General features: G+C 36.6%; 1 protein-coding gene across 4 annotated transcripts in view; it reads left to right on the top strand.

The window, feature by feature from the left end:
* The window catches only part of CEP135 (centrosomal protein 135), a 63985-nt gene that overhangs the window by 37519 nt on the left and 11791 nt on the right, over positions 1-14675 (top strand). For all 4 annotated transcript variants that reach the window (XM_075997753.1, XM_012758256.3, XM_075997751.1 and 1 more), the window contains 10 exons: positions 5264-5341; positions 5946-6100; positions 6287-6402; positions 6476-6630; positions 7059-7114; positions 8227-8395; positions 9585-9695; positions 9971-10156; positions 13159-13368; positions 14224-14426. In XM_075997753.1, the coding sequence (XP_075853868.1) occupies positions 5264-5341; positions 5946-6100; positions 6287-6402; positions 6476-6630; positions 7059-7114; positions 8227-8395; positions 9585-9695; positions 9971-10156; positions 13159-13368; positions 14224-14426 (1439 nt within the window). The remainder of the gene's footprint in view (positions 1-5263; positions 5342-5945; positions 6101-6286; positions 6403-6475; positions 6631-7058; positions 7115-8226; positions 8396-9584; positions 9696-9970; positions 10157-13158; positions 13369-14223; positions 14427-14675) is intronic.

Below are 14675 nucleotides of genomic sequence, written 5' to 3'. Positions count from 1 at the left end.
TCACCAGTACTTACATGGTATTTTGTATTGTATTCATTCTGGTGGATGGGAAGTAGTATCCATTGTGGCTTTTTGATTTGCATTTCCCCAGTGGCTAGTGATATTGAGCATCTTCTCATGTTCTTATTGGCCATTTTTATATCTTATTTTGGAGAGATGTCTATTCAGATTCCTTGACCATTTAACATTGGGTTATTGTCTCATTATTATAGAGTTTTAAGAGCTTTTTATATATTTTTGATATAACCCCTTATCAGATAAGTGATTTGCAAGTACTTTCCCTCATTCTGCGGGTCATCTTTTCATTTTCTTAATGGTGTCTTTGAAGCACAAAAATTTTTAATTTGGTTGAAGTCCAGTTTATCTATTTCTTTTGTTGTACATTTGGTGTTATATCTGGGGCAATATATTTTTTACAATCTCCAAAAAATAAATATATTAATACATGTAAAGCACTTAACAGTGCTTAGCACATTATAAGTACTAAATATTGTTATTATAGATTCCATAGTTTACTTGCAATTAATAATATTAAATTACAACACCCTTTCATGATACGAACACTTAATAAAATAGGCATAGAAGGGACATACCTAAAAATGATACAAGCCATATATGACAGACCCATAGCCAACATCATACTGAATGGGGAAAAATTGAAAGCATTCCCACTTAGAACTGGAACCAGACAAGGCTACCCACTATCTCCACTTTTATTCAACATAGTGCTGGAAGTCCTGGCTACAGCAATCAGACAGGAAAGTAGAATTAAAGGTATCCAAATAGGGGCAGAAGAGATCAAACTTTCACTGTTTGCTGATGATATGATATTATATTTAGAAAACCCCAAAGATTCAACGAAGAAACTCCTGGAACTGATCAATGAATTTAGTAAAGTCTCAGGATACAAAATCAATACATAGAAATCAGAGGCATTCATATATGCCAACAACAATCAAATTGAGAACCAAATCAAAGACTCAATTCCGTTCACAATAGCAAGAAAGAAATTAAAGTACCTAGGAATGTACTTAACCAAGGAGGTAAAAGACCTCTACAGGGAGAACTATGAAACACTGAGGAATTAAATAGCAGAGGATGTAACCAGATGGAAATCCATACCATGCTCATGGATTGGCAGACTCAACATCATTAAAATGTCTATACTACCCAAACTGATCTACAGATTCAATACAATACCTATTAAAATCCCATCAGCATTCTTCACAGATATAGAAAAAATAATTTTATGCTTCGTATGGAACCAAAGAAGACCCCGAATATCAAAAGCAATTCTAGGCAACAAAAACAAAATGGGAGGCATTAATATGCCAGATATCAAACTATACGACAAAGCTGTAGTAATTAAATCAATCTTGTATTGGCACAAAAACAGGAATATTGACCAGTGGAACACATCTGAGAATCCTGATATAAAACCATCCTCATATAGCCATCTAATCTTTGACAAAGCAGAGAAAAACATACGCTGGGGAAAAGAATCCCTTTTCAATAAATGGTGCTGGGAAAACTGGATAGCCACTTGTAGAAGGCTAAAGCAGGACCCACACCTTTCACCTCTCACAAAAATCAACTCACGCTGGATAACAGACTTAAACCTATGGTATGAAACTATTAGAATTCTAGAGGAAAATGTTGGAAACACTCTCCTAGACATCGGCCTAGGCAAAGAGTTTATGAAGAAGTCCCCAAAGGCAATAACAGCAGCAACAAAAATAAATAAATGGGACATGATGAAACTAAAAAGCTTCTGCACAGCCAAAGAAACAGTCATGAAAGTAAACAGGCAACCTACAGAATGGGAGAAAATGTTTGCATCCTACGCATCTGATAAGGGACTGATAACTAGAATATACTTAGAACTCATGAAAATCAGCAAGAAAAAATGAAATAACCCTATTAAAAAGTGGGCAAAAGGACTTGAACAGAAACTTTTCTAAAGAAGACAGAAGAATGGCCAACAAACGTATGAAAAAATGCTCAACATCTCTAATCATCAGGGAAATGCAAATCAAAACCACAATGAGATATCACTTAACTCCAGTGAGAATGGCCTTTATCAAAAAGTCTCCAAACAATAAATGCTGGCGTGGATGCGGAGAGAGAGGAACACTCCTACGCTGCTGGTGGGACTGCAAACTAGTTCAACCTCTGTGGAAAGCAATATGGAGATACCTTAAAGCGATACAAGTGAATCTACCATTTGATCCAGCAATCCCGTTACTGTATATCTACCCAAAAGATCCAGTGACACTCTACAAAAAAGATACCTGCACTCGAATGTTTATAGCAGCACAATTCATAATTGCAAGGCTGTGAAAACAGCCCAAGTGCCCATCAATCCAAGAATGGATTAATAAAATGTGATATATGTATACCATGGAGTACTATTCAGCTCTAAGAAACAACGGCGATATAGCACATCTTATATTTTCCTGGTTAGAGCTGGAACCCATACTACTAAGTGAAGTATCCCAAGAATGGAAAAACAAGCACCACATATACTCACCAGCAAACTGGCATTAACTGAGCAGCACCTAAGTGGACACATAGGTACTACAGTAATAGGGTATTGGGCAGGGGGGAGGGGGGGCAGATATATACATAATGAGTGAGATGTGCACCATCTGGGGGATGGTCACGCTGGAAACTCAGACTTGTGGGGGGAGGGGGAGAAAGGGCATTTATTGAAACCTTAAAATCTGTATCCCCATAATATGCCGAAATAAATAATAATAATAAATTAATGCTTTCAAAGCAGCTAAAATTAGGAATAAAAACATGTAAACATTATAAGGATACCCTTTATGTCACAAATTTTTAGTTAGTTTTACCCCCAAAATACAGTTTAAGAATACTTTTAATTGGAATCTTTTGGAATACTACGTTCCAGAAAGTGTTATAAAAATAAGTGTTAAAATTACCAAATGGGAAACTTCTGTCAGTTTGGCAGGTTTTAGCACGCGCTCCTGCCTTATCCTTTTCCGTATCTCTTGAAATGACCAAGGAATATAAAAATAGGATTAAAGAAATGCAGTAGTACTGAAAACTCAGAAAAAGTAACATTCATATTACCAGAATCCTTATGGGTTATAGGAGGCAGGATTTTGTGAGTTTACAACAGGTCTTTTACTTAAAAACTGAACTAGTCATCTCAATCCTTAAGTCTCCTCTGGTATTTCCTCTTTTTCCACTATCTAACTAGTTGTCAAATCCAAGTATTAACACTAAGCTGTCCCTGAAAGCTCATATCTCTCAGTCACCAAGTCCTATCAGTGCTACCTCTTAAATATTATTTAACATTTATTAAGCCCTTCCAATGCGGGAGGCACGTTTCAAAGTGCTTTTTATGTGGGCTATCTCAGTAAATCTTCTCACTAGCCTTTTCTGATAGGTACAGATTATGGAGGTGGTCTCTGAGTTGCAGTGAGTTTAAATAACTTGCCCAAGGCCACCCAAGTGGGAGTCTCAAGGATTTTGGCTCCTGGCTCACGTTGCTTTCTCTTGAATTCATTTACATCCTTCCGTTTCTCTGCTACCATCCTGTTCTGGTCGTCGTTCTCTCTCATATGCGTTGTTGTATTAGTGACCTCTGTGCTAGTCTTCTCTCTGCCAAATATATATTTCACATTGAAGTCAGAGTCATCCTTCAAAAATATGAATGTGATCATGTCACTTGGTATTTATAATCCACTAACTGTTTTCATAGACTTCAGTGAATGATGACCCTTGTCTATTTCAAGGTCTAGCTTCTTTTTCCTAATCTCATTTTCCTTGTTCCTCACCCTGCTTTTTCTCAAGACTCTAGGCCTAATGGACTTTTTCTTGCCTCTTTCTACATAGACTGTTGAACGATTCCTTCAGGCTGGGCACAGTGGCTCATGCCATGCCTGTAATCCTAGCATTCTCGGAGGCTGAGGCAGGAGGATTGCTTCAGCTTAGGAGTTCGAGACTAGCCTGAGCAAGAGTGAGATCCTGTCTCTACAAAAAAAAATGGAGAAATTAGCTGGCCATGATGGCACAGCCTGTAGTCCCAGCTACTCAGGAGGCTGAGACAGGAGGATCGCTTGAGCCCAAGAGTTTGAGGTTGCAGTGAACTATGATGACACCACTATACTCTTATCTCCAAAAAAAGAAAAAACAAAGATTCCTTCATACTTTTCAGTCTCCTTGTCTGGCTAATTCCTGTTCATCCTTTAAGTCTAGGTTAAACATCATTTCCTAAGATAGAAAATGAACCCTAGACTCTAGATTCCCTCTTGATAAATTGGCATAAAATTCCTTTTCCTAGCCAGATATTCATGGATTTTATGAATCTTGTTTAAAGTTTATCTCTTCTACTAGGCTATAGTATCTATGAAGTTAGAGACTTTTTCCATTTTACTCATTACTGTATTCCTAACACCTAGCCTGGTCCTTGGTATAGAGTATATACCCAGTTAATACTAGCTGGGTCATTTAATAAAATGAATAAATACATTCAGTATAGTGATCCTTTCAACCAAATACATAATCCAAACATTAGATGTCTTTATTTCTTTTTAATGAATACTGTGTATGAAAATAATGAATCCACACTTAGAAAAACTCTCAGTGAACAGCCAGTTATATCACTTATTCCAGACTTAGGAGCAGCAGAGTTGGATAGGTAATTTGACTAGAAAAACAGCCCCATTGAGCAGCCTCTTCTTGAAGCTATGATCTCTTTGCATGGCCATGTGGCATTCTGTTACCAAGGTCTTTCTGATCTTGTTTTTTCTTCCTTTGCATACTGTTTCTCTTACAGCTCCTCTTGTGAGGGCGTCTCCTGAGGCTGTTACTTAGCTTGCTGGTTTTGTCCTTTTATAGCTGTGCTAATATAGATTAATCTGTATGAATCTTTACAAAGGAATCCATACCAATCTTTGTCTTCTGCCACAATCACACGTGGAGGTAGAGAGTGTAAAAGATGAGAGCCTTTTTTTTTTTTTTTTTTTTTTACCAAAGGCATAATTTTTGTAAAATGCGTAGTGATTCTTTTTCTAAAACATTTCTATTTTATAAAAAGACAGATAGGATATAATAGTACTGTACTTATAATAGTACTTGCATTGTATATAATGTAAATATATATAACATTATATATAATGTTTTAAATATATATAATATTGTATATAATATAATAGTACTTGCATTGCTTACCTTGGGGATTTTGTTTTATTATCTGATGTAAATGAACATTTTTTATAAAATTCTTTTTCAGAATATCCAGGAAATGGGTCTTCATGGAAAGTCAGAATTAGAGAAAACTATTGAACATTTGAAATATGTTAATCATCAGGTAACTTATTAAACTGGATTTGGGATATATTATGTTATGAATAACTATATTAATTATAGTTTTAGTATATGTTTTTAAAATTATTAAATAGTCTGCTAGGAAAGCTGTATAGCAGCAGTTAGGAGGATGGAGTCTGATTACTTGGGTTCAAATCCAACTCTGCCTCCTATTACCTGTAGGTAAGTTATTTAACCTTTCTGTCCCTCAATTTCTTTATTTGCAAAATAGAAATAGTGCTAGCACTTATTTCTTAGGGTTTTTGTGAAAATTAAATGAGTTAATACATATGAAGAACTTAGAAGAGTGTTTGGCATATTGTGAGTGCTTAGTAGGTATTATCTATGATTATTGTTGTTTTGCTGTTTTAAAAAAAATCATAGAGACATAGAGTAAAAAGTGAAATTCATCTTCATTCTTCACTACTCTCTTTAGAGATAGGATTTTTGACAATTTGCTGTGTTTTCTGATAGTCTGTTTTTCTCTCTGTTTCATTTAGGCTAGTTTGTTTTATAGTGTTTTTATTTAGAAATATTAGAGTGCCTAAGAAAACTAAAATTAAGATATTAAGATATATACCTATTAATTTTTCAAATTTAAATTATAGCTTGAAAGCGAAAAATATGAATTAAAGGCTAAAATGTTATTAATGAAAGAAACAATAGAGTCATTAGAGAACAAATCAAAACTCCATGCTCAAAAACTTAGCCATGTAATTTGTGGTGACTCATCTCATCAGAAGGCAGAGGTGAACTCACTTAGGTAAGTTTATTGAAATAAAATGATATATCGTATAATGAATGCCCTTGATTATACTGGGAGAGCTTTAAAATGAGGAAAAAAAAGAAACTTAAAGAATAAGAAATTAAATTTTTTTTAAGACTTTTTGTTTTTAAAAATTATTTTTTTAGAGATAATACCATTTGATTTTGTCCACTGATTCTTTAGGATGGTAAATGAGCAGCTACAGCGGTCGCTTGATGACTATCAGCATCGACTTTCCCTAAAAAGAGGTGAACTTGAATCAGCCCAAGCACAAATTAAAACACTGGAGGAAAAAATAGGTGAGTGTTTTTAAATTTTGTTTTTGCTAATGCTAATTTACATTGTCTAACAAACATTTCTTTTCATTTATAGATAAACTAAACCTTAAGATGACTTCACAGGATGAGGAGGCTCATGTAATGAAAAAGACAATAGGTGTTATTGATAAAGAAAAAGACTTTCTTCAGGACACTGTAGATGAGAAGACAGAAAAGATCGCAAATTTGCAAGAAAACATAGTTACTAAAGTAGGTACATGTTAAATATCATTTTCCAATGTCTGAACAGAAAATATTATTTTATTCTCTGTTTCAAATATGTGGATCTTATTATCCACATACAAGTTCTTAAGACCCAGGGCCATGTCTTCTAATATGTTTTTCATTTTATTCCAATAATTTGAATCTTTAAAATGTGATTTTATCTATTTCTAGAGCATGATTTTATGAGATCTCATTAAAGCAGACTCAACCATTGAAGGGTGGATAGAAACATGCTGATATGTGATGTACATTTAGATCTTGGAAATATGTTTACTTGGAGCTTTCTTTTATGACATAATTTATATAATTCAACTATATGTCTGACTATATAAATGTGATAAGTTATAAAAATTTAACTAAAGATATTTCTATATGAATGGTTTAGGATCATATATTTTTATATTTCCTAATAGGAAAAAACTATTGCTCAGATGACGCTAACAGTCTCAGAGTGTGAATTATCTATGAAGTAAGTAATTAATGAAATGGCTTTTTAAAGAAACTTTTAGTTTTATCTGTTTAGTTGCAATCCAGCAATAGGAAAATTTCTTTTTTCAATTTCTCCTTTTTTGCTAATGGCAGTAGTATTTTCTCAGTTTCTTACTTGGAAATATGTTATCCTCTTTAACTTTCTCCCCTTTTCTGTCATCCACATCTAAACATCTTAGGTCATCTTATGTCTCATTAACTATTCCTCTACATACCTGCTTGCTCCTTATTTTTATTGTAATTACTCTGTTCAGGCACTAATCATCAAAACATAGATTACTTTCATAGCCAATCTGGAATTTATTCTCTATCTAAACCTATCTTAAACACTGTCACAAAATTTTTTTTTTTTTTTTTTGAGACAGAGTCTCACTTTGTTGCCCAGGCTAGAGTGAGTGCCGTGGCGTCAGCCTGGCTCACAGCAACCTCAATCTCTGGGGCTCAGCGATCCTACTGCCTCAGCCTCCCGAGTAGCTGGGACTACAGGCATGCGCCACCATGCCCGGCTAATTTTTTGTATATATATATTTTTAGTTGGTCAATTAATTTCTTTCTATTTTTGGTAGAGACCGGGTCTCGCTCAGGCTGGTTTCGAACTCCTGACCTTGAGCAATCCGCCCGCCTCGGCCTCCCAAAGTGCTAGGATTACAGGCGTGAGCCACCGCGCCCGGCCTGTCACAAAATTTTATATCTAATCTCCAGAAAAATTTTAAGCCATTTCAAGACAAAAATCACTTATATTCATTTTGCATACCCTTAGTTTTTATGTACTAATGGGATTGTAAACATTTAATAAATACTTGCCAGTGATTATAATGTTTTGCTCTTAATGTCTAAAAATTTTCTCTGTTTTACTTTGCTTTTGGAATATATACTTATTTTATGACTTTATTTGCATATAATGATTGGTAGAGATCTAAAATATCTGCTTTACATAATTAATCAGTATTTTAATGCTATAGTTAATAATTTCTTATATTCTTAATATATCTTATATGTTATGTATACTTAGACTTCAACAGTTTTTTAAAAAATGAGCTACAGTTTTCCAAAAAGCTTTTTATTATTATTTCCACATCACTTATTTAACAGCCAGCTAAAGGAAACATTGACTAATCGAGAACGTGAGATCGGCAGCCTCCGGCGCCAGCTTGATTCAGCTCACAAAGAACTTGATGAAGTAGGAAGATCGAGAGAAATATCTTTTAAGGAAAACAGAAGATTACAAGATGATCTGGCCACAATGGCAAGAGAAAACCAGGTATGGACACAGTGCATCGACTTTAATAGTTTTATAGTACCTATTCATTGTTTGCTAAATATTAAAGCTCTAAATATTTTTTTCTAAAATTGTATGATGTAAGCAAAATAATTTTTTTAAGAAGAATGGTGTTTATTGGGGATGTTAAAAAATGTAGTTTAGAATGCTGCTGTATATCACAGGGTGTCTAATGGGGTACAACCATGGTCTTCTCACCATTTTGATCTTTGTTGCAAGGAAACCTAAAGGTAGGAGCATGGAATTCTCTATGGCAAAAATCATTGTCACTCTATCGGATGAGGAGGACCTCTGCATCACTCCCAGGGCAGTTTCTGTGTTTAAAAGACACATGATAGATGATAATAATTTGTGCTTACTTCCATTGGCTTAGAGATATACCCGTAAATAAATGAATGCACATTTTAGAATGGCAAATACTAAAAGATATTGGTTTTGTTTGTACTGGTTTATTAAAGGATTATACCAAGAAGACCAATAATTTTCCTGTTTGAAATATTTTACATTTTTCAAAAGTTACTTTCAGTATTATGGAGTATAAAACATATTCCTGTTATATGAATTTTTAAAAAATGCCAACCCCTGATTATTGCTAACCCTTTGCGTAAGTGCCTGATACATGGTCAGGACTATTGTGGGAGATGTGTGGTAAAGTTTGGTTAAAAAGTCCAGGCCGGGCGCGGTGGCTCACGCCTATAATCCTAGCACTTTGGGAGGCCGAAGCGGGCGGATTGCTCAAGGTCAGGAGTTCGAAACCAGCCTGAGCGAGACCCCGTCTCTACCAAAAATAGAAATAAATTAATTGACCAACTAAAAATATATATACAAAAAATTAGCCGGGCATGGTGGCGCATGCCTGTAGTCCCAGCTACTCGGGAGGCTGAGGCAGTAGGATCGCTGAGCCCCGGAGATTGAGGTTGCTGTGAGCCAGGCTGACGCCACGGCACTCACTCTAGCCTGGGCAACAAAGTGAGACTCTGTCTCAAAAAAAAAAAAAAAAAAAAAAGTCCAGATCAGCCAGGAAAAATATGTAGAAATAACCCTTAGGAACAATTTTCCTTTTTTCCTACTCTCTCATATTCCCCAATTCCAAAGGAGCTATTTGAATATAAATAGAACTTATTCGGTGCTGTGTTCATTATAGATTTGTCTTCAATTTTCTAATTTATAGGAAATCTCATTGGAATTGGAAGCAGCAGTGCAAGAAAAAGAAGATATGAAGAGTAGAGTTCATAATTACATAACTGAGGTGTCACGATGGGAGAGCTTAATGGCTGCTAAGGTGAAAAACATTGTTTAAGTTGCATTGAAGACTGATTTTTTAAAAAACTTTTTCATGTTTGTCTATTCTGTCTCCACTATTAGATATTAAACATTTGAGAGTAGAGAGCTTGCCTTTTTTAAATTTCTCTATAGATCTTAGTTTAATACCTGCACAAATATCTAACACTTCCTCAATTAGAACAAAATTCCTAATGTGTGTGTGTTTATGGCATGAGTGTTCCAGTGAGTGACAATTACTAATTTAGAAACAATTTGATTATGCTTAAAAACCAGGAAAAAGAAAATCAAGATTTGTTGGATAGATTTCAGATGCTCCATCACCGGGCTGAAGACTGGGAGGTGAAAGCCCAGCAGGCTGAGGGAGAAAGCAGCTCTGTTCGGCTGGAACTTCTTTCTATCGACACAGAGAGGAGACACCTGCGAGAAAGAGTGGAGTTATTAGAAAAAGAAATTCAAGAGGTAATGCATCAATTTGTACTATAAAGACATTATTTAGTGAAACAGAAGACATTCATAGATACTTTATTAACTTGAGATTGTACGCTTTGATAAAATCAAACTCAGTGGTAATTTTTTGAGATTTTGATAATTTGCTTAGGAGCCCCATTACGTTTTCCTATTGTAGTAAAACATACATGACATCACATTTACCATTGTTAAGTATCCAGGTCTGTAGCTTTCAGTGCATTCATAATGTGCAGCTCTCGGCAGCGTCTGTCCCCAGTGCTTGTGGTCCTCCCCATCGGAACCCCACACCTGTTAACACTGGCTCTGTTCTCCCCTGCCCCATCTCCTGGCGACTGCCCTGCTCTCTGTCTCCACGAAGTTGACCACATTAGGCATCTCACACAAGTAGAATCATAAAATATTTGCCCTTTTGTGACTGGCTTATTTCACTTAGCCTAACGTTCACTTTACCTCAGGGCTCATCCGTGTTGTAGTGTGAGTCAGAATTCCATTCTTTTTAAGGCTGAATAACAATCCACTGTGTGTATGTACCACATTTTGTTTATCCATACTTCTGTCAGTGGACATTTGGTTTGTTTCTGCCTTTTGGCTATTGAGAATAATGCTGCTATGAACACGGGGATACAGACACCTCTGCAAGTCATTGCTTTCAATGCTTTTGGATATGTATCCAAGAAGACATATTTAGGTAACTAACCCTCCGTATGTATCTTATTTGGAAATAGTGTCTTTGCAGGTAGAATCAAGTTAAAACGAGGTCATACTAGATTAGGGTAGACCCTCCCTCCCGGGGTGAAGAATCTGTGGCTTTATGATTTCAAGATTGTTCTTTTTTTTTAAAGCACCAAAGAAGGAAAGAAAAGCTTCATCTTTCTCTGCTGTACCCTTTTAATAAAATGATCTGTCCTGTAAAATTTGGATTCAGTCGAAAGGCCTCACTTAAGGACCTAGGCAGCCACATTTTTGCCTTATAGCCGTAGGTTCCCCACCCCTGTAAGCCAGTGACTAACGTCCTTACAAGATGAGAGAGATTTATACACAAGACACAGAGGAGAACACCATTTAAGATTGGAGTGATGTGTCTAAGTCCAGGATCAGCACGGATTGCCAGTAATCATCAGAAACGAAGAGAGAGGCAGGGGACGAATTCTCTTCAGAATCTCCAGAAGGAACCAAACTTGCCGACACCTGAATTTTGAACTTCTAGCGTTCAGAACTATCAAGGAATAAACTTGCTATTTGAAGCCACCCAATTTGTGATAATTTGTTACAGTAGCCCTAGGAAACTAATAGATTTTGGTACTAGAAAGTGGCTCGCTCCTGTAACAAACATCTAAAAATATGAAAGTGGCTTTGGAATTGGGTGATGGGTAGAGACTGGAAGAGTTTTAAGGTGCTTGATTGAAAAAGCCTAGGTTACCTTGAAGGGAGATTTGGTAGAAATATGGACATTAGGCTGGGCGTGGTGGCTCACACCTGTAATCCTAGCACTCTGGGAGGCCGTGGCGGGTGGATTGCTCGAGGTCAGGAGTTCAAAACCAGCCTGAGCAAGAGTGAGACGCCGTCTTTACTATAGATAGAAACTAATTAAGTGGCCAACTAATATATATAGAAAAAATTAACTGGGCATGGTGGCGCATGCCTGTAGCCCCAGCTACTCGGGAGGCTGAGGCAGGAGGATTGCTTGAGCCCAGGAATTGGAGGTTGCTGTGAGCTAAGCTGATGCTATGGCACTCACTCTAGTCGCCTGGGCAACAAAGTGAGACTCTGTCTCAAAAAAAAAAAAAAAAAAAGAAAGAAATATGGACATTAAGGACAATCATGAGGACTCAGAAAGAAGGGAGGAGAGTTACAGAAAAGCTTATATCATTTATGGACTTCATGAATGGAGCTTTACCAGAAATAAGAATGTTTCTTCCAGTGAGGTGTCAGATGGAATTGTGGAACATGTTTTTGGACACTGGAGAAAAGATGATACTTGTTATGAAGAGGTAGAGAACTTGGCTATAAATCTACTGTCTACTTGCTTCTGGTCTACTCTTGAGAGAAAAGAACTTGTAAGTGATAAACTTGGACATTCAGCTGAGGAGATTTCCAAGCAAAGTATAGAAGAGATAGCCTGGCTTCTGTTTCTTGCTCACAGTAAAGTGTGAGAGGACAGAGAGAAATTGATAAAGGAACCAGGACTCGGTGCTTTTGGAAAATTCTCAACCTCGTGTGCTCTGGGGACAGGGCCAAGAGTGTGGCTAGACAACCTCCCGGGGAAGAGATTCTGTGACTCGTGAGTCCCGTCAGTCATCTCAGCAGAACCACTGCCAGCTGTAACTGAGAGGGACACCAGTGGGATAATATGAAGGAAGGCTGTTGGACTTCAGGGATCCTACTAGCAGAAAACAGGCCAGTGTGACTGCTTGGCTGCAAACACGTTCATCTTCAAGAAGGGAAAGAATGACTCTTAAGGGTGGCTCAGAGACCAGCAGGGCTGCCAGGGGCGACCCAGATGCCGATGGCACAGGTGCTGCCACCACAAGGCCAGGGGGCCCAGGCCCAGGAGATAGGGCTGCTGCCTTACCAGCCCTGAGGGCGGGGCTATAGCTGAATGTTGAGAGAGTGGAGCCACCCTGGTAGGCCCAGTGGACAGAGCATTGAGTCACAGATAATTATTCTTAGGCCTTGAAAATCTAATGTAATTTGGCCTGCTTGCTTATGAACTTACTTTGGACTGTCACCCTTCTATTCCTTCTATTTTCTTTCTTTCAGAATGGGACTGTCTATTCTATGCCTGTCCATGATTAGTAATTATACACAATTCCTTTGTTAAGTATTAACTAGGTCATCTTTAAATAGCAGGCAATCTCTCCAGGGAGTATTTTAAAATATGCAAAAATTGGCTCTCAAACTTTTCTAAAGTGAGTTTGTGGCTGCATAGATTCAAACCCTTAAAATTATTGGGTTACTTTAACTTTTTACCTGTTGCTTTTCCTTTTTTTCAGCACATAAATGCCCATCATGCTTATGAATCTCAGATCTCATCAATGGCAAAAGCCATGTCTAGATTAGAAGAAGAGCTGAGACATCTAGAAGATGAGAAAGCATCAGTTTTGAATGATCTGTCATCTCTTAGAGAACTCTGCATTAAGCTTGATTCAGGCAAAGATATTATGACCCAACAATTGAATTCCAAACACCTTGAGTTTGAGAGGGTAAGAACTAAAGAGAAATTGACTTGGCACGTTATTTTATTGAACCCTGCTCTGATTGTTTTCCTTGCCATTCACTACCCCATAAATTTCTTCCCTTTTGGAGTAGTTACCTTTGACTATAGGATTTTGACAACTAGATTTGACTACTAGATTCTTTGTGAAGATTTCTCTGGCAATCATGGTGATAAAATTAGGTGCTCTCTGTTTTGGAATAGATGACTATTTAGGAGATTATGAATCTTCTAATTATAGAAGGAGTATATCCCAATATATTAGTTCTCTGTTTAAAAGTAAGACCTGAATGCTTTCTAAGTGGAATATGTTTCCTAATAAAAATCTCAAGTTGTTTAAATCTTTAACAAGTGGCTAGACTCTTTCATTCCCAGACAGAGGCATGACTTTAAACAAGCTAATATATGTTTTCAAACATGAGTGTTTGTAGTTTTCACTTATCTAGTAGTATCTTTATTTTCAGGTACTGAGAAACTACGATACTGGCTTGTCTGTGTAGTCAGACTAAAGATATTTAATAGACCACAGGGCCTCATGGCCGAATAAGATGGCTACATTTAAGGATTTTGTGTTAATGATTCTCTCTTGACAAGATAGCATGACTGAAAACTATTTGAGGGTTGGAGTAGGTCTTATAGGCAAGTAAGCTGTTATTAAAAATAACAAAGATTGTCTTGAAAATAGTGTTTTTCCGATAGTTAAATGCTTCAAAATCTTTACCCAATACTCAAATTGAAACAATTGATGGGTAAATAGTTCTGCAGAGATATATTGTAAGATAAATAATTCTTCAGAGTAAGTCTAAAATTATACTGAAGTAATCTTACTTTGTTTTTTCTGTAGGTTGCAGTGGAATTAGAAAATGTAAAATCGGAATCAGACCTGTTAAAAAAACAACTGGCAAATGAGAGACATACAGTTAAAAACCTCGAATCATTGTTGGCTACAAATAGAGACAAAGAATTTCATTGTCATTTAACCTCCCATGAGAAGGATACAGAAATTCAGCTACTTAAAGAGAAGTTAAGCCTTTCAGAAAGCAAACTGTAAGTGTCATAAATCAACCTATGTGATGAAAATAGCTTGTCAAAAATAAGTTTTCAGGTTTTTTTGAGGAGGGAGAAAGTTGTGCGGGTGTGAAGGGTTGGTACAGAACCAAAATATTTGACTTAATATATCCGCTGCTTTGGGGAATTCAGGAGAATGGCTCAGGAGAGACATCATGTTTGGAGACATAGATCTGTATATCTTCATCATGGGAGTGAGTGAGCAGAGTAAACTTTAGGAACGTGCCT

This window comes from Microcebus murinus, chromosome 26 (assembly GCF_040939455.1).
Source record: "Microcebus murinus isolate Inina chromosome 26, M.murinus_Inina_mat1.0, whole genome shotgun sequence".
In the NCBI taxonomy this organism is placed as follows: Eukaryota; Metazoa; Chordata; class Mammalia; order Primates; family Cheirogaleidae; genus Microcebus; species Microcebus murinus.
Note: the sequence above shows the minus strand (reverse complement) of the source record. Positions and strands in the feature narration are given on the sequence as shown.